The 26,898-nt window shown below is 41.3% G+C and overlaps 3 protein-coding genes across 3 annotated transcripts; 1 reads left to right on the forward strand and 2 right to left on the reverse strand.

The window, feature by feature from the left end:
* Positions 1-1,541: 1,541 nt before the first annotated feature.
* rragcb (Ras-related GTP binding Cb) lies at positions 1,542-6,096 on the reverse strand. Its single transcript, XM_031874751.1, has 7 exons — positions 5,554-6,096; positions 4,726-4,929; positions 4,424-4,623; positions 3,282-3,396; positions 3,050-3,192; positions 2,811-2,953; positions 1,542-2,551 (listed from the first exon to the last, which is right to left on the reverse strand). Exons 1-7 carry the CDS (start codon positions 5,731-5,733, stop codon positions 2,409-2,411), a joined length of 1,128 nt encoding a protein of 375 aa, XP_031730611.1. The 5' UTR covers positions 5,734-6,096; the 3' UTR covers positions 1,542-2,408.
* ppt1 (palmitoyl-protein thioesterase 1 (ceroid-lipofuscinosis, neuronal 1, infantile)) lies at positions 5,866-14,032 on the forward strand. The gene is made up of 10 exons (XM_031874752.1): positions 5,866-6,163; positions 7,977-8,099; positions 10,448-10,557; positions 11,457-11,584; positions 11,828-11,898; positions 12,397-12,499; positions 12,633-12,723; positions 13,037-13,135; positions 13,225-13,296; positions 13,573-14,032. The coding sequence occupies exons 2-10, from the start codon at positions 7,985-7,987 to the stop codon at positions 13,693-13,695; spliced, it is 912 nt and encodes a 303-aa protein (XP_031730612.1). The 5' UTR covers positions 5,866-6,163; positions 7,977-7,984; the 3' UTR covers positions 13,696-14,032.
* On the reverse strand, positions 14,029-26,898 carry cap1 (CAP, adenylate cyclase-associated protein 1 (yeast)). Its single transcript, XM_031874750.1, has 13 exons — positions 26,784-26,898; positions 22,082-22,186; positions 21,642-21,742; positions 20,589-20,666; positions 19,732-19,875; positions 19,193-19,278; positions 18,479-18,584; positions 17,374-17,554; positions 16,907-17,085; positions 16,602-16,725; positions 16,129-16,211; positions 15,653-15,796; positions 14,029-15,173 (listed from the first exon to the last, which is right to left on the reverse strand). The coding sequence occupies exons 2-13, from the start codon at positions 22,182-22,184 to the stop codon at positions 15,090-15,092; spliced, it is 1,413 nt and encodes a 470-aa protein (XP_031730610.1). The 5' UTR covers positions 22,185-22,186; positions 26,784-26,898; the 3' UTR covers positions 14,029-15,089.

A 26,898-nucleotide genomic window follows, 5' to 3' on the forward strand; every position in this document is an offset into this window, starting at 1 on the left:
TATTCTCGGCTCCGTGACATTTTCTGTGGTGAGGAGCAAACTGCAGGGTCCCGGAAAAAAGAATAAAAAGGAGATATAATTTTCTCTCTCATTGACCTCTATTTTCCACAGCGGTGAGCAGGAGGTCTGGGGACGATTAGAGGCTTCAGCTGTGGCTCCATCTGCCACGACCCATTAAGTCAGGATGTCCACACATGAAGTGATGAAGCCTTTTCATTCATGTCAGGCACTTTTTGAGCTTATTAACGGGACAACTTGATGGACTGTTAGATCTCAGAGTTCATGGGGACGGACTTGTTGAAAATATTGATTTATTTGAACTATAACACAATTTTGAGAGTAGGTGAAACTTTTTCTACTTCATCCTGAAATGTCAAACATTTAAATGTGAATATGCTGCCGCCTGCTGGTAAAACCTGTTAGTGGCAACAATTCAACTGAGTGAACAGATCCAGATTTAAACAGACATGAAGCTAAAAGTCTATGAAATAACTTTTATTATCACAATATTAAACAAAATATGTAAGGTGATTACTCTTTAAACCTGTCCATACTATGGACGCCCAGTTACTCTACTATTAAGACTTTTGTCATAATTATGAGACAATAATTATAAGGAAATTAAGTAATGCCTTAATATTACGGCTTAGAATCTCAAAATTATTATAGTTGTTAATATGTCATAATTATGCTATTTTGACATAATATGGCATACTATGTGGGGAAAAAACACTTCATAATGTAAAAGCTTTATATAGCTATAGTAATAATGAGGCTATTTGTTTCTTATAATGACATATTTAGACATGAGAAAATATTTCATCAGGAAAAAGTAAGGTAATGGATTCTTAACTCATAATTATGAGAAACCCTCAAAATATTATAGCTATTAGGAACATTTTGGAAGTTTTGTAATTATCAGAAGGGTTTGCATCATTGTGATAAAAAACACGTGATTGACTTATCTATAACCTCGTAATTATTACCGACATACCTTATGAGAAGCTGTCTCAGAATTATGAGACACTTCATGATAAAATGTGTACATTTGTTTAATGATTTTGTATCTCATAATTGTGATAGTGCCTTACAAATATGACTTTGTATCATGAATTTAAGAAACTCTCAAAAATGAGACACTGAGCCAAACCGTAATGATTATGAATTATATTTCCTCATATTTAACAAATGTCGAATCTATTTAGTTTCTCACAATTCTTTGTATCTCCTATATATCAGATACTTTCACTAAATAAGTAAAATAAATTATGAGTTATGAGAAAATACATTATAATTGCCAGAAATAAAGCAATAATAATTAATAAAACATTCATATTTAACTACCATATCTAATATTTATGACAAAGTATCTCATAGCTATGACCAAGTATATACACATCTTAATATACAAAATCTTTAAAAAACTCTCAAAACTATGACATATCAACTATGGTTTACATTTATCTTATTATATTAACAACTTTCTTAACTTGTGAGACACTAATTATGAGCAAAAAAAGGTCACAACTGTGACTCAGAAAAAATAGGAAACATTTTATTAAAGAAATATGTACAATAATTACAAATCTCTGAAAAAAGCAAAACAAGCCGCTGCAAACAGAATCCCTGTGGAGTAAATTTGGTCAAAACGTTCATCACAAGCTACAAAAAAAGTCGAGCGTCATCAGACGCGGCAGGTTCGTCCGAGTGAAAAGCATCATCCGTTATTCCCAGACTCCATTAGGACCAACATGCTGTTATTAAACCAAGGCTCTAATGGGGGAACTGGCACAGTGCTGGTCTGACGGGGATCCTGAGCAGAGCTCCGGCCGCTGGTCACATGATTCATTATCAACAGAAAACACGGCAGAACAAACACTGTGCTTTCGTTTTCATACTGGCTGTTAGATCCACTTACACAACGCAACAGTTCAAGGTTAAATGAGCAGGACCATGAAAGAAAGTTCATTCTGTTCATTTTAGTTTGTGGAAATTCAGTTTTTAGCTTCAGTCAACAGAGCTCTTTGTTCATATTGACTATAAGTGCTTATATTGGATCAGATAGGCGTATATTTAAATGTTGCAGAGTACACACAAGTAACTGGCCAAGAAGGTAAACACAGCTGACATTTCAATACCGATAAATGTGCAAAAAGAAAGAAGCACGATTTTGTTTGTTTTTTGGCGTAAGCTCAGTTCATCAGTTCTAACTGATTCACATTCAGCTGCACACAGTAAGGTAACGCGTGTTTGACAGGAGGCATGTGTGCTCTCGTGTGATCTCTCCACGTCGCGCAGCCTCGCTGCTCTTAAGGTAAACACACAGACACACGCACGCACGCATGCATGCGCACACACACACACACACACACACACACACACACACACACACACACACCTCCTGCCCTTTAAACAGCACTGCCATTCATCCCGGCGTACTTTAGGCCCATCCGGTGGTTTCTGGAGGAGCGGACGTCTTGTGGTGGGGAGCCAACTTCAAACACTTCGTGGATGGCTTTTCGGAAACAATGGAAGTTGTACTCTATCAAACCTGTGAAGAGGACAAGAAGTCTTTTAAAGCATTTCATTTCAAATGTGATAAGAGATCTTACTACGTAAAAAATAGGTGCTATTACAGTTTTGCCAGCTTAGACTGGATGTTAAAACTGTGACTCAGATCTACTTTTTAACTTTAGACACTTTAGAGTTGGCAGCTTCACGCTTTAATCACACATTCAGGACATCCTGTGTATTTAAACCCTGGCCTACTGGTGCCAACTCAACTGTTTATAAAAACAAAAACTACCCACCTTTCCTCTCAAAGCTCTCCTCTCTGAGGATGCAGACGAGTGCGAGGAACTTTGTGACCTCTTTCAAATAAAGCACTGTGGTGTTGTTGAGCTTGATGATAGCCATAGACTCCTTGTCATAGGCACTGCCGTCCTCCATCAGCCTGTCACGGAGGAGAAGACGGAGAGCCACCTTCAAAACCGTTCAACCAAAGGATGCGACCACTGCCAACACTTCAAACAAATATAATTCTTCTCACCCGTAAATGCAGGAGACATCGATGACAACGTCTATCATATCACAGCAGAGTTCGTAGGACTGCATGTCCACAGGAGAGCTGTCTGTGGCGATGTAAATCTTGCTAACGACGTCAAACAGGAAGGCTTTCTCGATCCCAGAGTGCTGCAAAACACGAAGGACGTTCATAAGAGACGGTACAAAAAAGGACACGCTGTAGAGACTATATTTTATTAAACGTAACAGAAACATACCGATATGAAAATGTTCAAAAGGTTCTCCAACGTTGGTAACTGAGGAAGGAGCTTCTGGACGACTTTACTGAAGGCCTCGAATATGGAGTGGTCGTAGATGCTGGTCAGGTAGAAGCTGAGGAGTGAAAGCAGGAGAGGAGTTAGCACACTGCAAAAAATACCGTGTCAACAAATGAGTCTCGGCTATAACACTGCAAGACGAAACAATATACTAATCCGACCGTTTCACGGTGATAGAATAGGAACTTAACCCTGAAATGTCTGACCTCACCAATAGACTCCTATAATTAGGTAGACTCAAAACAATGACGACAAGAAACAGCTTGATTTGTATGTATAAGTTATACAATATCGAGGTTCATTTTTGACCACTTGAGGGAAGGGAAAGTTGTTACCACAAAGCGAGGGGAAAAGGAGGAGTTGGGTGTTAATAACAATGAGTAATACTTTCCATTACACACAGCTTTCACACACGATATTTAACATAAAAAGTGCAGCTTTAAAAGGTTCTCTATACGATATTCAGAGCATTAATATAGCATCAAATAACTATCATCTATGTAAAGATGAAGTGGAGTAATTTCTACCCGAGTAGAGAAGGAAGTTGCTCTCCCTCTGAGTGCGTTGTAATCTGAGCTTCTCTCTGCTTTGTTGACATAGTGTGGCCGGCTGCGCATGCCTTTAAGTGCATGTGAGCGGCCCACACAGGTTAGCTCACGGCCGGCACTCTGCACCGCTCTCATACGGCGGTTACAGCTGATGACGCTGCACCGACCTACCGCTTCGTCACGAAAGCGTAGCACCCACCTTTCAATTCCCCCTCTGGTAAACACCGTTAGCTCCGTCAACGCTGTTGCTGTAATTTGCACTGTTAGCTGATAGCCGCCGGCTCGGTCGTCGCCATGTTGAGAGCCGTGTGGAGGCAATAGATATGCTTTGAATGTCAAATTTAGCACCTTTAAAAAAGGTACAGTAGGTCACACGCTGATAGCAAAATCACCATGTCTCTAGTGTTTTAGTGGAGCACATACAGCTTCTATCCTGTTAGACTACAATCATAAAACTTATTGTTTCTAGGAGTGATCTGCCCCTAAATCTTGCAGCTTGAGTATCTAACCTGTGCAGACGTGTCAGAGACTCACCTGAGGTGAAGCTTCTCCAGGCTGGCGTCTGCCAGATCGTCGTTGGCCCTCTGATGAATGTCCCTTTGTGTCTCTATTTTGTGGTCGTCTGACAGACCGTCGACTTTGTGGATGAACACCTCAAAGTTGATGTCTGGATTCACTTTGTAGGCTCTGGATACGGTGAGGTGTAACCGCCCGAGGGCCTCGACGTAGTCGTCCTAACAAGAAGGCAAAGGTCACGTGTTACTTCATCTCACACAGGAAAGCCTTTTAAAAACTACGGTCTTCTTCTTCTTGAGTTTTAACTGATGTCATCCTACCTGAGCATCGATGACAAAGATCAAAGCGCCGGCCCCGTTGAAGATCATCTCGCTGTCAAACGAGGGATCGAAGAAGTCCACCTGGCCAGGAAAGTCCCAGATCTGGAAGTTGACAAAGGAGGTGGCGGAGATGTCGTCCTTGTAGATTTTGTTGGTGCTCTCGAGAAACAGCGTTTCATTGGGCGACATCTTGTGGAAAACAACCTGGTCAGAGGAGCAGGAGGATTATCGTTACACCTGTTTCATGTTTGTCCATCCATGCTGTTCCCCCCCATTTGTTTACCTGTTTCTTTAACGGAACAGTTCTTCCCAAAATAAAAAAAGCACCTTTCCTCTTGCCTGCAGTGCTATTTATCAATCTAGATCGTTGCAGAGCATCGGAGCTATCGACCATAGTGATGTCTGCCTTCTCTCCAATACAATGGAACTATATGGCACTCGCCTTGTGGTGCTCAGAGCACCAAAAAGAAAAAAAACATTTGAAAATCTTAACAGTAATGTCTCTCTCCAGAAATCATGAAGCGGTTACTGAAGATAATCCACAGACCTTGTTGTGAGCAGTTTCATGTAGGAAGTGGAAAGAGACATTTCTGTTGTATGTATGCTGTTCACAGATCATAGAGAAGAAAAGTATTTCCGTCACGATTACAGTCAGTTGCCAGCTAATAGAGTACGGCTAAACAACAACAACTAATGCAACAGTCCTGCAATAAATCCTGATTTAAGGTTATCAAGCTCAGCTTTAGAGGCGATTCAATTTTACTGTCTTAAGAGGTGTGATTAAGCTACCTCTGTGGTGGTGGTGGTGGTGTGTTTTAGGTAGATTACCTTCTGAATAGAAGACTTGCCACTCCGCCTCAGTCCCATCAGCAGTATCCTCGGTTTGTCAGCTGAAGTGGAGCTCTCCTCCATGTCTGCCTCCTCCACCCCGTAGCCGAAACTTTTAGGAAATGACCCCACAACATCGTAACTCCCCGGTAACACAGGCTCCTCGTACTGAATTGACATCCTGTACTTTGCTACCACGCCTGCTGTCTCTGTTATTTAGTTACACTCTCCTTTAAAGCCGTCCGTCTTTGTTTTTTAATCTTTTCTCTAAGTGGCTAAACAATCCCTACAGGAATGTTGTTGATTTTCACAACGAGCTAGCATGGCTAGCTAATTAGCTAGCAGCTGTAAGCGCGGTGTTTATACGTTAAAATGCCACGTCAGGCCGTAACGTCACCGCCCGGGATTGAAGACAAAAGTTACCAAGAGGTTAAATAACCATAATATCGGAAAAGATATAATTAATTCAGACTAGAAAACAGACAGGATTACTACAACAAGACGACTCACAAGTTAGACATTTCCGCCTCTGAAATCTGATTGGCTGTTGGCTCAAAGCAAAGTCACGTGACAAAACGACACCACAATAGAAGCAGGAAGAACACAAACGGTGAGTAATGTTTTTGGACATTCAACGTTACCGGTATCCTGTTTTTGAACATTAATTAGGCTGTATAAGCTTTTTTAAATAGCAGTTTGATTTCAACATTATCCATAGCTTAAATCTGCAACTGCATGTTTCAGAATGCATCTATTAATTGATTCATTTCATGTGAACCTTCTTCATTAGTTAACGTTAGTTCGCTTGTTCGAGTTAACTTCTCCCCTGACTGCACTGATTAAAAGTATATTTGTGTGAGCACTGTTTTTGGGGTAATTCATTTTTTTCAGCCTCGTTGTTTTGCTGATACATCTGAGACAGTCTCTGTTCAGTCGCACTGACTTGAAGCCATTGTAGATAGCAGGAAGTGATTCAGCTTTGTCTGTTTTTCACGTGACTGTTTCTGACGCAGCGCAGTCTGACTGCGCTGCATTATTGTATTTATGCGTCTAACTTTATATTAATCTGTATTATTAGGACAAACAGAGACCAATACAAGTGACACGGTTGACAAAAACTGCAGACACCAGCCTATTTTTAGGTGAATGCTTAATAAACAGTATGAAGCATTAAACTAAAATCAGCAAAAAATATTGATTTTGATCGAATACTGATTGATAGGATCTTTTAATAATACGATAAGTTAAACTTTGATTGATCTCCATGAGGATAATTTGGTTGTTGCAGCAGCAGCACAAGGACAGCAATACAGATAAATAGAAAAAGAAAAAATAATTAAATAATAAGATGTACAGCGGGTAAAATAAATATTGAACAAGTCACTCTGATCTTTAGTTCTTTCCATAGATTTTCTATTGGATTCAAGTCAGGTGATCGGCTGGGCCATTCTAGCAGCTTTATCTTCTTTCTCTGGCCCAGCCGATCACCTGACTTGAATCCAATAGAAAATCTATGGAAAGAACTAAAGATCAGAGTTCATAGAAGAGGCCCACAGAGACCCTCAAGATTTGCAGACTGTTTGTTTGTTTGTTTCAAAACCACACCTGAGCAATGCATGCGCCTAGTTTCTCCATACAGGAGGCGTCTTGAAGCTGTCGTTACCAACAAAGGCTTTTGTACGAAGTATTAAATACATTTCAGTAAGCGTGTTCAATACTTTTTCCCTGTGTCATTCCATTTTATTACACATAACTTAATTTCAGAACTTATTTGTTTGGATTTCTTTGTATGTATGGATTTCTTGGGTTGTTACCGACATCTGGTGAAAATGTCATGTCAATAGCACCTTTAGATATATATTTACTGAGAAAAATGGTGACGTGTTCAATACTTATTTTACCCGCTATAGTAAATAACTCAAATAAGAATAGAAACTATATGCAGAGAATATGAATTTGCAAGGTGAAGTGAAAGTGGTGTGGTTAATAGCAGCACTGTTAACAGTGTACCCCACCCTGATAAATTCATTAAATAATGGTGCTTTGTGCTTGTCTGTATTAATATAGAGATCTATTTGTAAAATAGAATATAATGCATGTATGGGACTTGAGATATTTTATAAGATGAAAGGTAGCACGCAATATAAGTAAGATAACAATCTGTATAAATGTTTAAATTGAACGAGGGATAGCGTGTTTATAATGTGCTATTGGGTTTCATTCCAAGTTTGAATACATGTACAGAATATAAACCATAAACCACCTGGGTAAGTGTGGTTAAGTCAATCTGTGATGGCTCTAGTTGTTCAAGTCTTGCAGAGTTATGTCTTGATAAAATAGTACAAAGTGAAGAAGGAGAAAAGGTAAATATGTATTTCGCAACACAACAATGCACACTTTGACCCCCTGTGTGTTTGTTTCAGGATTCAGGATGACAGCGGCCCTCCTGTATTTCCTCCTGGCTGGTCCAGTGCTGCTGGTCGCTGGCAGCCCAGTTTATAACTCCAACAACGTGACCGTACCACTGGTGATGTGGCATGGGATGGGTGAGTGACAGTGTGGCCTGTCCTACTGGGGGGGGAAAAAGCCATTAAATTTACCTCTAGGGAGTTATCTAATGGAAATTATGAACAAACCCGTTTTTGAGGACTAGAACTATTCATAACTTTAACATCGTTAACTGTGATGACATTTTCTGCACTATGTAATGCACACGTTACACTTAGAACTGGAAGGATGCTCATGTTTGTTGCATACTGGTAATGGAAATACAGTCAGGGGAAGTGGGAAAAAAAACCCTGAAGCACTTTCTCTTCTCCTTCAACAACCAGGTGTCTGTGTTTGAAATGTTTAGCAGATGTTATTGTAAGCCATACATTTCAGAAAAACAGCTTGTGTTTATGCACATCCTCCTTTGATAAGACTGCTATTGTTCTATGTATTTTATTCCTGTCAATAAATCCAATGAAAAGACAAATGTAAACAATTATTCAAACAGGAATACATAGTGCATTTTGGGGGGACTATTTTCAGCGGCGTATTAATACACTTGTTGCTCTTGTGACGACAGCAGAAGGATGTATGTACATGGTAATGACACGTCACCCAGTGCAGCAGTGTGGCTCATTTTATACGTTTAGTATAAAGGCACAGATGAAACCACAGTCAGGGCCGTAAGTATTTGGACTGTAACACAATTTTTCGAATTTTGCCTCTTTACACGACTCCGGTGGAGTTGAAAGGAAGCAGTGAATATGTGGTTGAAGTGTAGACTTTCAGCTTTGATTCAATGGATAAAACTAAAATATTACATTAACCGTTTAGGAATTACAGCCATTTTTATACAGTCATCCCCATTTTCAGAGGCTCAAAAGTAATTGGACAAATTGTGTGACAAACGGTTTCATGGCCAGGTGTGGTCTGTTCTGTCACTATTTCATGAAAGATGATGCAGACAATAGGATTAAAAATGTTATATTAGCATTTGGTAGCTGGTCCTTGGAACTCTCAGCATGAAACCAAAAAGGTGTCAATGCAAGTGAAGGAGGCCGTTATTAGGTTAAAATCATTTAACAAACCATCAGAAAGATAGTAGAAACATTAGGATTGACCAAATCAACAATTTACTACATTCTTAAAAAGAAGGAATGCACTGGCAAGCTCACCAACACCAACAGGCCCTGAAGACCACGGAAGACATCTGAAGTGGTTGGTTACAGAATTCTTACCTTGGTGAAGAAAAACCCCTTCATAACATCTACTGAAGTCAAGAACACTCTGGAGGAGGTAGGCGTGTCATTGTTAAAGTCTACAGTCTAGAGACGCCTTCATAAATCTACATACAGAGGGTTTACAACAAGGTGCAAACCACTGGTAACACTGAAGAACAGGAAGGCCCGATTAGACTTTGCCAGAAAAAGCCGGACCAGTTTGGGAACAAGATTCTTTGGACATGAAACCAAGATGAACTTGTACCAGAATGATGGAAGAGAAAAGAGTGGAGAAGGAAAGGAACGGCTCGTGATCCAAAGCAAACCACATGATCTGTCTAACATGGTGGAGGCAGTGCTTTGGATGGGCATGTATGGCTGCCAATGGAACTGGGTCACTGGTGTTTGTTGGTGATGTCACAGCTGATAGAAGCAGCAGGATAGGTTCTGAGGTCTTTAGGGCTAAACTATCTGCTCAGATTCAGCCTGATGCTACAAAACTGATTGGATGGAGCCTCACAGTGCAGATGGATTATGACGTAAAACATACTGTGAAACCAACCCAAGAGCTTCTCAAGGCAAAGGAATGGAATATTCTTCAATGGCCAAGTCAGTCACCTGATCTCAACCCAAGTGAGCAGGCTTTTCACTTTCTGAAGATAAAACTAATGGCAGAAAGACTCACAAACAGCAGCAGCTGAAGGAGGCTGCAGTAAAAGGTCTGGCAAAGCATCTCAAAGGAGGAAACTCACCGTTTCTGGTGATGTCTATGGTGCCAGACTTCAGGCAATCATTGACTGCAAAGGATTTTCCTCCAAGTATTAAAAATAATGATTATATTCACAATTATGTTAGTTTGTCCAATTAGTTTTGAGCCTCTGTAAATGGTGATGGCTGTGTAGAAATGGCTGTAATTCCTAAACGGTTATTGTGATATTTTTTGTTTTATCCATTGAATCAAAGCTGAAAGTCTACACTTCAACCACATATTGACTGATTCGTTTCAAAACCACTGGAGTCGTGTAAAGAGGCAAAACTAGAAAAATTGTGTCTCAGTCCAAATACTTACAGCCCTGACTGTATCAGGCTTTGGCTACACAGACACACATCAGCATTGTGAAGTGAGCCAAGTTTGAACAAAATGGTTAAAATGAAAACAAAGTAAATGTTGATGTGTCCACCAGGCGACAGCTGTTGTAACCCGCTCAGCATGGGGGCGATAAAGAAGATGATCGAGGAGGAGATCTCTGGCATTTACGTGCTCTCGCTGGAGATCGGGAAGACTGTCATTGAGGTACTTTTACACAGAAAGACTTGCATATTTCCCAGCCAGTGCCAAACCTCTTATGAACAAAACTGTTAATTTGTCTCTAGTTACTTCTTAATCTGCTCTATTGTTTTTATTGTGCTTTTCAACACATAGACAAAGCTTCAACAACACCAACAATACACAGTGGCCACAAGAACTTAGCCTCTGACTTGCATCCATGCCGTACAGAGCACATGATATACTCTGACATAATTGCACCCTCGCACAGTCACGGTGATGCAACAAATAAAAAAAAAGGAAAAAGAAATAATTATTTAAAAATGTTTATTAATTATGAGAATAAATTAAATTAGCCAATTTTCATTATTGCAATGACTCTTTTTAATATTACATTGACTTTCCTATTATCTTTCTGTTCTGCGCATGTATTTTGTAATGTGAAATTTTTGTCATTCTTTTTTTTAATGTTGTTTCTCAAGCTAAAAGGCAACTACTTTAAGTTCCGTAACTTCAAACGTAACCAATTATGTCATTTCTGTAAAAGGTACATACATTTGTGTCCTGCCATTCTGCTTTTCCTCCTGCGCTAACACACAATACGTGTGAAAATACGACATGTTGACATGTCAACCACACAGTCATACAGCAGCTGCGATTGATACATCCACATGAGGTACAAGGATTCCTATTCTGTGATATTTGCAGTGCCGGTGGCACGAGTTACATCAGCGGAGTAGCTCTTTTACAACTCCACTATGTCATTTCCCAGTGTTAATATTCATAGCGAACCAGCACGACTCTGCTTTGATCCCTCGTAACACCGTGACTTCATCTCTCCGCTTTTCTCCTTGAAGACGGTGCTCGTTTTACTGCTTTTAATCTGCCTGTCATGCTTTGAGCTTTTCATGTTTCTCCTCCTGCAGGACACAAAAAATGGCTTTTTCATGGATGTGAATGAGCAGGTGTCCATGGTGTGCAGTCAGCTGGCCCAGGACCCAAAGTTGAAGGGAGGATACAATGCCATGGGCTTCTCCCAGGGGGCACAATTTCTGTACGCAACTACTGTTCTGGACGCTGAATGGTTTCGTTATGTGCATGTGGTAGAAATTGGACAAATTCTGTGCTTGTGTAGTTTCCCTTCTTGCCTGATTTTCCTGCAGAGTGAATTAATTTTTTTTTTAAATACCAATGTCTCAGAGAATAGTGTGATATGAACTGTTGAGCTGTAAGTTTATTGTCTCCTGACGAGAATGAGTAAGCATGCGTTGATTCTCTCTGCTTCCTCTCTCCACAGAAGAGCTGTGGCTCAGCGCTGTCCCTCTCCACCAATGAAAAACCTGATCTCCGTTGGGGGCCAGCACCAAGGTAACGTTATGGAACACCGAAACGCCCACGATTAAAAACGCATCAATGAGCCTCACTGTTGCACTGGATGACATGTTCCTTCGTCATCATGAATGTGGGCACTGTAGTTTATTTTTAATTCCACATACACCGCTGCCGTAAATACTCACTAGAGCACCATAATGTGTATTATTCCGCGGTTGAAAATAGTCCCCGGCAAATGCACTATTTACTCTAATTTTAATAACGTTGGTGGAGAAACTATAGCGCCCAACTGTTTAAGGATTTTTTTTGTGCCTTTTTTTAGAAGTTAAACTGTATCTGTGACTAGTTTTTAAAAGATTTTCATCTTCACTTGTAACAAATGGGCTTGGTTTTGAGGGACACAGACACAAAGCATCGTCTGGAAGAGATGGTTTTGGTCTTTTCGTGGGACTTGTTTGGCAATAACACTTATAAGATTATGAATCATTACAAACTGTCTTGACAAGTACTGTGTGTGTTTTTTTAAATCCTCAGGAGTGTACGGGCTGCCCAAGTGTCCCGGAGAGAGCTCCCACATCTGTGACATGATACGCCATGCTCTGAACAGTGGAGCTTACACCGACTTGGTTCAAAAACAGTGTGTTTTTTCCCTTCCCTCTCTGAACGAATGTTGATCGCCCTGTGATGCCGATGTGTTAAGTAGCCTTGATATTGTGTGGCTAGTGTCACCGCTGGCAGCACTGACTGGATGTTGTGTCTGTGGTTATCAGCCTGGTGCAGGCCCAGTACTGGCACGACCCCTTAAACGACGACCTGTACAAGAAGCACAGCCTCTTCCTGGCCGACGTCAACCAGGAGAGGGTCAGTATGCACTTCAGAAGGTCTGAGAGCAAATACAGTTTGTATTGATGCACAATGCATTAGTTAGCTTGCTATTGTGGGGGAATAATAGATGTAGTTTGACAAAGTAAGCGCCTGTTAAAATCGATTGTTTAAAGGGGACATAACATGCTCATTTTCAGGTTCATACATTACATTGTACAAACTCCCTGTAAACATTGCTGCACAATCATATATTTCTATTTTTGTAGTCTGAATCTAGTTGGCCATGATCAGATTTCTCATTTAAAAAAATATATATATTTAAGTAATGTAATTTTTTTTTTTTTTAAAGGCTGTAAATGAGACGTACAGGAAGAATCTTCAGTTGCTGGACAAGTTCGTCATGGTCAAGTTCCTGCAGGACACGGTAGTGGATCCCGTCGATACAGAGGTACCGAACACACTCTAAATGATCTACTCTATTTGACTGTTTCACTGAATATGAAAAAGCTGCATCACAAACAGTCTTTTTTGCTGTAGTGGTTCGGCTTCCTGAAAACTGGCCAGGCCAAAGAGACCGAAACTCTGCAGGAGAGCGCTCTCTACAAAGAGGTAACAGAGTTTGGACTCTCACATTGCTATCATTTTTTTTAGATTATATAAGATTTATAATTGATGCATTAAAGTGTGCATCACTGTAATGTTGCAGCTGGTAAAGGTGGGGCTAATTTAACTGCTGTATATACTCATTTGTCATTTAATCCTTGCTCTTTCACAGTTAAAAGGTCTTAAAGTCAGCAAACAATGTGTGTGCTGTAAACTGCTGTTTCTGAGGATGTAAACCTGAATGTCGTGTCTCCCCACACACACACACACACACACACACAGGACCGTCTGGGCCTGGCAGCGATGGAAAAAGCTGGAAAGCTAGCTTTTCTGGAATGCAACGGAGATCACCTGCAGTTCGGTAGAGAGTGGTTCAAGGCAAACCTGCTGCCTTATTTGCACTAAATATAATAGACTACTACAACTATTTTGTTTCAGCAGCAATATAATGCCAGTCAAAAGCTTGATAACTTGTGCTGGGATGCAGAAAGCACACAATTCATTCCTTTAGCACTGATCACTTGTAGCATGTGGATGTTTGGTGACGGTAACTTCAGCAGATAATTTGTTGAACTGCATTGCTAACACGGCTATTTCCACTGTTGGGTGTTATGAGGTCAAATTGTCAGAAATGTTTAATCGAGACTTTTTTTAAAATAAATTATTCTGTTCTAATGTACATCATTTAAATGCTTCTGTACACATTACATTTTTAATCCAATAAAGGCAAACAGAGACTTTATTTTTATTGCAACATTTTTTTAATGATGTCTCCAGTACTAATGAGCAGAATTCAGATTTTTGGATCCAAAAAGAATTAGAGGTAAAAAGAAAAAGAAGAGTCAACATAAATGAAAATTCAGCGAAGAGCTTCAAGAGCTGAAGATAGCCAGAGAGAGTCGACGTGAGCAATCAGCGAGTGGAGAGACGTCGATGGCTAATATTTTAAGACTATTCGACTACTCTTTATCGCAAACATTTTCTTACATGCCTCCTTTTACATGGAATGTTTTTTAATACTCGGGAATGTCCTATGTGCGGGTTAAAGGGAAAGCACGTGGAATGAAATTCTTCCTGCTACTCTAACTGTTCAAACGTCAACTAGATGGAGTTTCATGATGCGCACACAGCTTGTTTTTACTCCTATTTATGTGCCGAGTGCTGACTTTTCTTAATTTTTCTTCATATTATTATCCACTATGAATGTTAATATTATCAACATCAGCAGAGGTGATATGGATGCTATTATCCTTTGTTTGACAAGTGCTTCCCCAGTGGATTGCATATAATGGAACAGAAACCTACCAGCCCCTCCGGACCAGGAAGAGGAGAAACGACAGCCTGAAGCCTCCTGATAGTAGCGCCTGATTGGCTTGCAGAGGAATCAATATGCTTGTTCTCATGTTGGCTATTCTACATGTTAAATTTAGCTTAGCATTATCCAGATAGATACGAAACATTGTACAGAGCATCGCAGCTATTGGGAAAACTCGTGAATGTTTTGGAGAAGTGCTCTCTGGCTCACAGGGAAAAACAAGCCGCTCCCTGCTGATTGGCTGGAGGATTTTGCTCCAGATAAAAGTGAGCAGTCCTCTCATTGGCTGATGGAAGGGGACAGCTTAAGATGCGATTGGCTGATTAAAAAGGAGGGAGGGGAGGTATAACACACGAGGTCCAAATCTCAAGTCTACAGTGTGAGAGTTAGCTGGTGGGGCGGTCGATCAGCCAGGAAGGCGTTTGCAAAAAAAGGGTGGGGATGGTACCGAGGACAGGGCGGCCATTTTATTTGCTGCCCGCGTCTATCCGGAGATCTCCGTTGACGTGGTAACGAGCTTGTTGCCGTCCCAGACGGTCTTGAACTGCTCAGGAACAGGGAGCTCCGTCTAAGAGATGGGAGAGAAGTCACATTTAAATCCATGTCATTTGCTTTAGCTACATCAAGGATACGGCCGGAGAGAGTCTACAAAAATCATAAGGAAGGCTGTAAAACTATTTCAGAGTGTAACAAACAAAATGACTTTAAAAGAGAACGCGATCCATTCAATACAATTTGTCTACAAAAGACGTATGATGAAATATTTTTAAGCCTTGAAGACGATGTGCAGGGAGCCAACAGGAGGGCAGCTGGCTTGGCTGAAGAGCGACTAATGAGCATGCTCTATTAGAAACCTGGAGATTTATTTTTTCATATGAATCAAGTGAACTTTTATGAGAATGAAAAGCTTTGGATACGAAGTCGATCAATTCATTGTTGGTTTTGGTCTTTTCATGGGATTTGTAGACTGTAACAAACAAATCTAGACTATCACCAGACTGATCCTTTTAATTATTCGTCTCATTTCCGTCCTGATGGGATACTCACAAAATCTCCGTCTCCTTCGGGCACCAGGATGTTCATCTCTGAGCTCTTGGCGCTGACGATCTCGCAGCTCAGCGAGTCTTTGCTCAGGTAGACATGGCAGCCGTCAGTCTTGTTGATGGAGATAGTGGGGACTTTACCCATAACCTGGATACAAAACGGCAACAAAAATTCATGTAATAGCTGCTGATTAACGGTATGTTGGTAAGAGAAGTAGTATTCGGTTCTGCTGTATCTGACAAAGCAGGGCGTTCATGGTGAAAATGCATCAATGCTTAGCAAAAAACAAAAACAGCTGAAGACTGACAGGATGATAGAAATGATGTGAAACGCAACAAAACCAGCAGGCAGAACTCAAATATCCACATCACACTACAGTCTGCTAAGCGAGTTTGCCAAAGAGGATTCCTTGTGCCCGTTATAAGCTTTTAAAAAATAAATAAATAAATACAGAACTTTGCTATTACACTGCAACACACCTGGATCTTGATGTCCCTGCAGTTGATGATCTCTACGATGCCCACGACATCGTCAAACACCAGGCCCAGTTTCTTACAGTTGTCTGATGGAGAGAAACAGTTAGAGGTCAGACGTCCGCATGTCGTAGAACTGGCCAAAGTCTGTTTTTGGTAAATAAATATGACGATATGACAGTGTGCTGGTTCTACCAACCTTCACACTGGCCTTTCTGAAAATGCATTTCCCTAAATTTGACTATTTTTGGCATTTTCAAGCTAAATGAGCAGGTTGACAAATGTTTATGACGAAACACAGCCATTCAAAGATGTGATTGGTTACACCTTTGATTATTATTAATAATAATATTATTATGATTTATCTTCACAAACGATCACACGCAGATCTCTCTCTCTCTCTCTCTCTCTCTCTCTCTCTCTCTCTCTCTCTCTCTCTCTCTCTCTCTCTCTCTCTAAACACACCGTGTTCTTCTCACCTATAGTGATGGAGTTGATTTTGTTCTTGACCTGCAGGCAGCTCTTGTTACACTTGTAAGCATAAACCACTTGTTTCAGCTCAGTGTCGCTGATCACCAGGTCCTGCGCTCCCTCTTGGTTCTCCTGCAGACGGCAAGAAGAGAAAAAGAGTTGATACAAGAACACGAGATGAAGTTACTATAAAAGGCTAGCTGTTAAAAAACAAAGCTAATTCTGGTTCAATGACTCATTCTGGTAGTCCGACAGCCTGCTGCATAAACAAATCTATCCATTCCTATTAAGCGAGAGTGAACCAACAACTTACCACTTTCCACTTCTTCCCTTCCAGCTCAAACACAGGGGGCTGCTTAGGGGTCGGGGTGGCAAACGCGGCAGGTCGGGGAGGGGGGGAGGCGAAAGGTTTTGGTCCAGTACGTACTGGAGCATTACTCCTCAGCGTAGGATTCTTGTGGGTCTTCTCTTTGTCGCTCACATGCTTCAGGCCTTGATACGTCAAGAAAAGAGGGGAAGCGCATTATAAGTCCTGCAGTACGACACGTCTCGACATCCTCAGTTATGAATTTGTCTGTAATATTTGGTTTCTGAGCCACTAAGTGCATTTCAGTTCAATTGTATTTGTACGTCACTAAAATTCAAACCTCTAACTCCACACTACACTTCAATTACTGAACACCTTTAAGAAAATGGAAATTGAACAACAATTTGATATGAATTGCTCAAGATTAAACTAAAATCTAGTGCATCAAAACTCCTCCGATGCTCGTCACCTACCGCTGGTGATGTCTGACCCCAGGTTGATGGAGGCGAACAAAGCGTTACGGTTGTCATCGCCACCGCCGCCAGACGATCCGCTCAAGTCCATGGGAGGAGGAGGAGGTCCGGGGGGAGGTGGGGCAGGACATCCACCAGCAGGAGCCCTGGGAGGAGCTGCAGAGGCGGAGGCTACGGGACCCTGAGGTGGACAGAACATCAGAAATGCTGCAACTGAGGCCCTCTAACATCACAGCATATGATTCAACAGACATGTTTTGTGCTTAGAAAAAGTAACAATTAAAAGAAATCATAACCAGACATCATGAAATAAGTAAAGATTCTCCACTTGTTCTCCTTGGAAACATAAGAATAAATGCTATTAATGGTTATATGACATAAAAATACTCTTAGTTGGTTACGAGTAGATCCTGGATGTCTGCAGCAAAGAGAGGTTAGCAAACCTAAATATTACACGCAATAATAAAACTTCTCACTGGATAGTATGTTAGCTGATTTACAACTCAGAATAGTGTAGATTTAGCTTACTGATTGAATTTAACATTTAAATCGGGGGGCAAAAAATAGAAATATAGAGCTGGCTTTGATTTTTACTTCATCGTTTGCATTTTACGTGCTATTCTTCTGAGAGGATTTCTCTGTAGTAGCTCCTCTACTAGCGTCAGGTCCTGCTGCAGTACAATTTGTTCTTTCTTTTTTTTAAAGCGAAACACTACCGCTTTTTGTTCACAGGGGACGCCAAAATCAACAAAAAGTAGCTGTGACTATATACAGTTTATTGTGACGATTGTGAAACCATAATGCGACTTCCATTGCAATGTTACCTGTGAACAGACGTAGCATATCCAAGTATAACAGGAAAGGGGAAAGTTGACCGAGGTTCTGACAAGTTTCAAGCTTGCTCAACTCTTACTGGAGCACAGAGCGAAGAGGGGCGGGACTTAAAAATGCCAAGAGCATATGTGATTAATAATTTGAGCACTTTACAGCGGCTTTTAAAAAGGTTACTCTTACACTGTAAGTGGGAGTAAGAGGCTCGATAAATTTGTTCTCCTTGATCAAACTTTTTATTAACGTTGGCTCTTCAGAGGATTATGAGACTCACGCTCTTGCTCCAGGTCAGCCCGGTGGTGTGGTGCTGTTTGATGTAGTTTTGCAGCTCAGTCCAGATGGAGACGTAGGCCTTCACCCACTCCAAATGTGTCTTGTCCCTGTGAGGAAGAGACAGAAACGGTCTATTCAAATCTCAGCATTTTGTTTCTATCTCCTCCTCTAGCAATTTACTGTTCAGTGTCCCAGAGGGAAACAATGCATGAGAAGCTCAACACACAGAAACAAAACCAGAGATTAACTACTTAAAAGAGAACATTTTCTAACCCACATCAACCACCAAGTCCAGATCTCACACTGTATAAACTTTTGCTCCCATGTCTTGTATACAGCATTAGACTCATTTGAATAAAAGCGGTTTCTGTGCAACTGATTTTAGTCTCATTATCTTCTTCATTCTAACTTGACTGTAACTCTGCTCATCAACACAGGAGCTTGGATTTCAGGTCAAAATACAGGAAGTCTGGCAGTAGCATGCGTCAGCGTGTCACTGCTGACTCCATAGAACTTAACAAAAGAAAAAAAAAAAAAAAGAAAAAAAAAAAAAAAAAAAAAAAAAAAGAGGAGCCTGGAGAAAGGCAAGATGGAAGACAGACGGGTTGAGCATGTTGCTTGGCAGCATAAGAAAATCCATCTGACCATTTTAATGTTACATAAAAAATGAATGTGTGGCCAGCTTAACTGCAGAAGATAATATAGCTTTACTTACGTTTCCTTGTAATCCTTGAGCACACGGTTGGTGTAGAACATGGCAGCTTCCAGCATGTCTTTAACATGGGGGCCTGGTTTAGGAGCCTGGGACACAAAGAGAAAAGGTAAACACAATGTCACCACGTCTAAACTGAGATGAATTGAAATGTTTGACTTTTTGGGAAATACAAAAAGAGAGCGAGATGAGTATCTAGTAGTGAGAGCCCGTTTCCCTCGGTATGCAGTCTTTATGCTAAGCTAAGCTAACTAGCTGCTGTCTCGAGCTTCATATTTAGCATACAAACATGAGTAGTATTGTATCTTCTGAACTCCAAAGAATGAATGCTCTGTTGCTGGCTGCCATGTTTCAGCCAACAAACTGTCGCTCACCAGACAGTGATGACAGACAGAATCAAAGAGCGGCTTGTCTCCGGCAATTATACACTCATTTACCCACCCCCACCCCCCCACACACAGAGTCACTCTCTGTAACACACAAACAGCAGTTCCAAACAGCTTCCCTTCCTGCCCGTGAACCACTACCATCCCCAGTCTCACCATGGCGACCCATCCGAGGGCAGGCACGCTCTCGCTCACAGCAGAAAGGTGGGTGAACTGTGGCGACCTGCGGTTCTGCTCGCGGAACTCCTGCACCTGCTGGATGGCTTTGGACACCGGCTGCATGAGAGTCGCCAAAACTGCCTGAACAGGAGACGGACAACACACAAGATATACATTTGATTTGTTTTCTTCTTTTCTTAATGAGTGCTAACACAGTGCTGTTACTCAGGGATGGAAACAAATAGACCTGTGCTTCCACTGCGCCTATGCAACAGTAGATGAAAGAATGCATTACCATAGAGGACATCATTTAAATGTGATACCGCCCGATCACGTACAATACATCCATCGAGTGTTGCAGGGGTGCTACCAACGGAACAAGTCCACATATCTGTGGCAGGGCTCCTGTTAACCCTCTGCATGAATCTAGCTGGAATATTCAACAGTAAGTGGGCAGAATTTTAAATATAAATAAAGCCCCAAGCGGCAATTGCGGGTTCTGAACCTATTTTCGCCCTGAGAAGGAAGCAGCGCAACTGCCAAAATCAAAGCCGCAGGCAGCAAAAAGAGAGTTTCGGGCTCTACAAAGATAAGCAAAATCACCTCTGTCTGTTTTAATTCTGTTTAAAGAAAGACTGAGCTCTATCAAAGTCTTCAGTGACTAGGACCATTTAGGGTTCTGGCAGGAAACAAGACGAAACAACACGATAGACAAAAGAGTGAAGGGGCCGCAGGCTAAAAGACAAGAAATGAGCATAATGAATTATTCAAATTGTTGAAATTGATTAGTCAATGTTGTTTAGGCAACTACGATAATTAAGCGACCGAGCAATTACCAAGTGTGTTTAACTCACCTCAGAGGGCTTCTGGGAGGAGGAGGCGGTTGCGAGGAGTTGTCTCTGACTGGAGAACGCATGCTTCATCATGTCCGCCTGGAAGAGAAGACAGAGGTCATAATGTCATGACTGAAATCAAGAACAAACCGTCAACCTGGTGCATGCTTTTGACTTTTTAGCCACAAAGTATGCAAAACAAACAAATGACAGACATTCAAATTGCACTCAAGATTCCCCGTCAAGTTTTATAATTCAAAAAATAATAAATCGTCAGCAGCAATCTAAGTTACGTGTCATTTGTGACCGACTGATCTTTTTGGTGCCGTGTCAGAGTGAGATAACTTGATGTGCAGTGATAACTGTATTTATTTGTTCAGGCCTGGCGTTAACGTGCATCTTGGGTGATCCGATCACAAGTGGACAGCTCCAAGTACAGGTGTTTATGCGCCCATCGAGATCAGAGCGCTCAGACCACATTCAGGAGGTGGTTTGGGTTGCGTTACACACCGCGAGCGCTGATCCACAACAGTTTGTGTAGCAGAGGTTAACATTGCGCCGATACTTCATGAAGGTAATAAAATACCTGGAAACACTTTTATTACTACCACATTGTCCACAGCAGCACATAACAGCTTCACTCAATCATTTCTATGGCTTCATAGTGTGCAGGTGTCCGATTTTGTTCCGGTGTTCTGCCCAGATTATATACCTGCCCGCCCGCCCCCATCCCCGGCTCTCTGAAGTTCTCTACTACGGCGGTCCTCTGGGACTGGTGGTAAACAACAACCTCATGTGTTTAGGTCGGTAAAAATGTACCCAATATTACTACTGCTATCAGCCACCGGGGATGGAACAACAATGCATGTGGTCTTGGCAAACAGAAATTATGTACATGTTTATTTGCATTTAGAGCGGGGAATTGACATCCGATAACAAGTGGACACTTGACACGCACGTGGAGACGTATTCTAATGCCAGCTATGAACAGAAGGGTCGGAGCTGCCCGCGAATGAGAGAATCACCCAGCTGTTAATAATAAGGCCTCACGGTCACTTTTAAACTGTAACTTACATGAGTCTTGACATCGCCCCCGATCTTCTGGCTGAGGGAGACGTACTGAGCCACGGGACCGCTGATAATCTCGTCATAGGCCTCCACGAACACCGACACAGCTGCAGAGAAAAGAAAAGCACTTAAACATATTGAAAGACCACAACACTGTAAAATAAACAGGTTCAAATGAAATAAAAAATAGCTTGAGGAGGCTGTGGCTGCACTAATGCGAGAGTGGCATGAACAAGTTTCTGATTTCTGAACTTTGTGAAAAGACTAAAAAATAAGACTAAAAGCTCCCTTTAGACTCAGCTTTGGTACCTACATGTAAATACTTGATTTATCGGACTAATGCATCCTTAAAGTACTCTGTCATATCTCCCTCATAGACACCTTCAGCAGACATCTTATTCATGATAAGTGAAATAATCATATAATAACGATAGTTGATCGTTTACCTCCCCCAGCACAATCTCCACCGCTGCCTCCGGGTCCTGAGATGGACTCCAGGCGACCCACCGCCACCTCCAGCCGCTGCACCAGACTCGCCAACTCAGCCATACCTGTGAAGGGGGGGGGGGGGTAGAGTAATAAATATTCAAAATTTAATATTCGATTGTGACGAAAGAACTACAGAGTCTTTGGTAAAGGTTAATGTCAGCGGCGGCTGACTGGCAGACATTTACTGAACCAAAAATAGTTCTCATATCAGCTCCATGGGAAGAAATAGACAGGGTTAACAGGCCCATGTATTGATTTTACTTCCCCGGAGCGAGGGCCATTAGTAAATTAGAGTTCAGAGACAGAATGGGAGCCTTGATCAATATATAAATACAGTGAATAAGTTCAAAACACATTTTATATCATATTTGTTATGTAAACAGCTGTCTATGCATTGTAACATATATAATGGCTGGCTGAATGGATGGCTCCACAAGCTTCTTTTTGCGTTTGTCCCCGTGTTTATATTTAAATCATCATCAAGACACAGTGGTACTTTCTGTTCCAGTAGTCCTCTGATTGGGGACTGGATTGCTCCTGGGACACAAGGTGAAGGCAAATACTGCAATTAACAATGCGCTGCTTTGGTAGGATAACAAACAGCTGTGCTCTGGATCCTGGGTTTTTGCTTTTGGTCAATTTAGTCCTACGAGGCGCGGTCGAAATACCTGCAATACGGTGTCAGGCTGCTTCAGATAAAAGCTGACATTTTTGAGAGAAACATGTTGAAGCATTGGGTCATCACTCCAAAAAAAAAAAATTAAAAAAAAATTAATTAATTTAAAAAAAAAAAATAAAAATTTAAAAAAAAATCGATAGATACATCCAGTGATGGCAGATTGAGATTTTATTCTTTCCAGTTACAGCACACCGTTATTGATCGCTCGACAAATCGTTGCAGCAGTATCGGTCACACAGCTTTTGACCAGATATCTACAGACTTCGTTTTAGAGGTCTGAAAAGGTCAAATGATCCAATAAGTCCTACAAAGATACTTCTCTCGGCTTTTTTAACCTGTTCACCTTGAGATGTATAACAAACTACACACAGACTGGAACTCACTTTAACTGTCTGTTTATAACGGAAGTTATTATCCGGCATTACCCGCACAGACCAAGTCCTCCATAATATTAAGATCTACAAAACGTTAACATATGAATTTGCAATTTTGCAGAACTTTGTGTATGCCATGGAACCGTTTCTGGCCATGGAACCATTGTTGCATGTAACCTCTATTTCTCTCCCACATTCCTACACAGTCATCTGTCAAATAAAAAGGACTAAAAATGCCAGAAAAATAGTCACACTCCACCTTTAGAGTGATTGAGTAACAGAAAAAAAGACAAAAGGGTGTGTTGATAAGCAGGTCAGGACTTGCTGAGGTATGTAGATCATTACAAGTCACTGCTGACTCTCTGCAGACTGCAGTCCTGGCCTGTTTTCCCCAACTATGTCATTTGCAGATGCTTTTATGTTTCATAACACAATCAATTTAAGCTTTCAGGCCAGCAGCTAAAGTCTAAACTTAGGCGACACTTACAGAACGAAAGAAAGACAGCAACCATTGTGATAAACACAACAGTGGGAATGTGTGCCAACATGGAAACTGATCATCCCAACCCCTTTGAGTATATGATTAACCAACTTCAATCCAAGTCCAGCATAATCCTAAACTTACACACACTAATGAGAGAAGCTAACATTACATAAGACGGGTGTAACCGGACGCTGCCTTCACCTGTGTGACTGAGAGGGCCTCCAGTCTCTGGTACTTAAAGCTGGCTGACGGTGAATCGAGGCACACAGACCACTCTCACTAATGAGTCCATACGAGGTAAACCTGCCGCTACAGTGTCACGTTCACTACAGAGGGACTGAACTAAACATTTAGATATCTAATGACCCAAAGAGCGCTTAACGTTTTTGGCTGTGATCGATGATGAAGCTGGAGACTCTTTCCTGGTTGTAATACAAGAGAGTAGCTCTAGAAATGAGTTGCTACTTACTTTGGATACATAAAAAGTAGGGCTGGGTATCAAACGTCAATATTGTTTTGGTGGCGAAATGTCTGGTCAAATTCATAATTTTGTTTTCATACTCTATCAAATAGTTCCTGCTTTAAAATCTGAAAAATGACAGTTATATTTGTATGTTCTCAAATATGGTTATTAAAAAAAACTAACACTATCAGACATTCAATAAAAGCTTTTAGTACCATAAATCTGAATCTTGTTTATTTATTGTTGGATCACATGTCTTTGGATTTGAATGGAAAATTACTCAATAGTGTGTTCGGGAAAGTTCTTGGAGAAAAACAAAGTCTCTTTCTCAGAATAAGTTATAAACAAACAAAAAGAAAGTATGGTTGGCAAATCTCAGGTATTAAAATAGCACTAGAATCAAATAGTTTAATAGCTTTATTCAAGTTCATGATCCATGTTTGCTATGGCAGGTTAAAGTTGTTAGGAGAGCAAAACGTTATCATATGACTCAGATGTATTAATCATGTTGTAAGCAGTGTAAGGGTGCCCTAAAGCGTCACTGGTCGAAGCAGGTTATAGATTAAATCAGCCCTAAAGCCATATCAACAGTATCTCAGAGCAGGAGAGGCTTGTCGCATTTAAAAACAAGAGCAAATCACTCACGATGGCCAGCAAAGTACTGCTCTTACAGCACGAGTCAGTTAGTTTCCAAATGTCTCAACTTCCCCTTTTCTGCCACATTCATTCAGACAATGCTGTATATTAATTTCTCCACAAGGCGTGGAGATAAAATTAGATCATAGAACACATAACATTACTACCCTTGACCCAATTGTTCAGGGCCACTACAGCCTAAACGGTATACCTGCAGGTATCAGAGTTATACTTCCTTTATTCAGCTTATGACTCATAAGCAATACAGGAAGGGAGTGGCCCCCTGAAGGTGTACGCTATGTGGGAGTAAAAACAAGCTGCATATGACAAACTGTTTATAACGACACTAACAAACTTTACCCAGTTCAGTTTAGAAGCTAGAAAACATTTTCTAAAAAGTGCTCTTCAGTAAAGTGACTGCATATGTTCCAGCAAAGTGCTGACTATCGAGGAAATGCCACTGTCAAGAAAAGAAAAAACAACTTTCAGACGCGAGGGCAGCGATAGCAGTGATTTAAGCCAGGGAATTATGCCTTTCTTTCATAACATGTTCCTTAAATGTAAGCACTATAAAAAGGCAAAACTGGGGCTTAACGGCAACTTCAGTGGAGAAGGAGCACGAAAGTAAGGCAGCCTTTTAAAGTGGAATTTAAGAAAATGGGATGAATGTGCATAAGTTAACAAAGTAATAATAGATATGCGAAGTATAGATCCGAAGTTTGTTTTACAAGAGGGCGTGTGCGACCTTTTGCATTTTCAAAACTAGCCAAATGAAGTTTGAATTTATAATTTCCGACATCTAGAGTTACTTATTCTGCATTATAGCTCTTGCTGGTCTTCCTCCAACATGTAAAACCCTGTCAACTGTATTCATAGACCTAAATAAAGCACCATCCGCATGCAGGGAGAGTGAAGTAGGTTAGGCATGTGTGAGGGTTTCTCTGCCTGGGGGCCAGACGTTCAGACATAAAGAAGGGAGGGTGCGTAGCCTTTCTGTCCATTTGCATGGATTAAAGCAAAACCACACAGTTCATATCTTCTTTGTCGCAGAGAAGAAGACCAATGCAACGCTAGTGAGCTCTAACATTCCTAAACAGTCCTTCGGTGGGCTCAGGGCTCCAACAAATTATGTTCAAAGCCGCTGATGTTAATGAGATCACTGGGTTTTTCCAATCAGACGGCCTCGGATGCTAACGCGGCTAAAGCTAGCTGAGCAGAGCCGGGTGGGTGTTGTGCAGAATTCTGTGACCCGGGTAAATGTAGACCACCACCAATAGACAAACCGTCACTACAAGTCAAGCTTTTGTCAAAAAGGAGAGGCCGAGGAGACAGTTTGACAGCTTGAGTAAACACATGTTTCCCTAAATAACGCTATCTTGTGCTAGACGGTCGCTTCCTCGGTGAGGAAGCAGTCTGCGGGGCTTACACAATGTGTCACAACACCATCGGCGACGAGACGGAACTCCTGAGATACGTTACGGTTTATGTTCGACCAAGACATTAAGTCAGGCTTACACATGTAACAGTTATATAGATTAGATATTAGTTAGCCCGAGTGGGATCCCTTATTTCACCCTCACTGTTGTATAGTGTCTGCCGTCGTTTTTCGGCATTTCCTGGATTTCTTTTCCACTCACTCACACTCACACACACACACACCCCCCTCCCTGTGTCAGCTATTGTAAGTCTGCAGAAGAAAAGAAAAAAAAAAAAAAAAGAAGTTTCCACATTTCAGCGAGCCGACGTTTCTTATCACAGAAAGAAGAAGTTAACGGAACGGAAACATTTCAATATATGTCAGTCAACGGTTAAGCGTCGTATTTTGCGGCTAACAGGATAGCAGCCTCGGCTAGCCGGGTGTGTTAGCATCACACCGATTTCATTAAATACTGTCTGAATGGTTCAATGCAGCGGTAACAAGGAAGCGTCAGCGCGCTGTCTTCTATTTCGCTTATTTTTCACGCTTTAGCGAAACCTTTAAATGCGCACTAAAACCCCACATCCACAACTGCATGACACTTACCTGCTAAACTGGTCAAGCAGTGATTTGGTCGTTTGTCACCGTGGGAGTGTGCGGGCTTGCAGAGCAGACGACTGGGCTTCGTCTTTTTCTTCCTGTATGTCGGTAGATTTACCCA

This window comes from Anarrhichthys ocellatus, unplaced genomic scaffold (genome assembly GCF_004355925.1).
Source record: "Anarrhichthys ocellatus isolate YVR2014 unplaced genomic scaffold, GSC_Weel_1.0 scaffold84, whole genome shotgun sequence".
Taxonomy (NCBI): Eukaryota; Metazoa; Chordata; class Actinopteri; order Perciformes; family Anarhichadidae; genus Anarrhichthys; species Anarrhichthys ocellatus.

Coding starts and splice junctions, on each gene's coding strand:
- cap1 (XM_031874750.1), bottom strand. CDS start 22,184: ATGGCTGAGTTGGCGAGTCTGGTGCAGCGGCTGGAGGTGGCGGTGGGT. Junction 21,743..22,081: donor TGGAGATTGTGCTGGGGGAG/GTAAACGATCAA, acceptor TTTTCTCTGCAG/CTGTGTCGGTGTTCGTGGAG. Junction 15,174..15,652: donor CCGAAGGAGACGGAGATTTT/GTGAGTATCCCA, acceptor CCCATCTCTTAG/ACGGAGCTCCCTGTTCCTGA.
- rragcb (XM_031874751.1), bottom strand. CDS start 5,733: ATGTCAATTCAGTACGAGGAGCCTGTGTTACCGGGGAGTTACGATGTT. Junction 4,624..4,725: donor TCTTTGTCATCGATGCTCAG/GTAGGATGACAT, acceptor CCTTCTTGTTAG/GACGACTACGTCGAGGCCCT. Junction 3,193..3,281: donor TTTTGAACATTTTCATATCG/GTATGTTTCTGT, acceptor CGTGTTTTGCAG/CACTCTGGGATCGAGAAAGC.
- ppt1 (XM_031874752.1), top strand. CDS start 7,985: ATGACAGCGGCCCTCCTGTATTTCCTCCTGGCTGGTCCAGTGCTGCTG. Junction 12,500..12,632: donor ACCGACTTGGTTCAAAAACA/GTGTGTTTTTTC, acceptor TGTGGTTATCAG/CCTGGTGCAGGCCCAGTACT. Junction 12,724..13,036: donor CCGACGTCAACCAGGAGAGG/GTCAGTATGCAC, acceptor TTTTTTTTAAAG/GCTGTAAATGAGACGTACAG.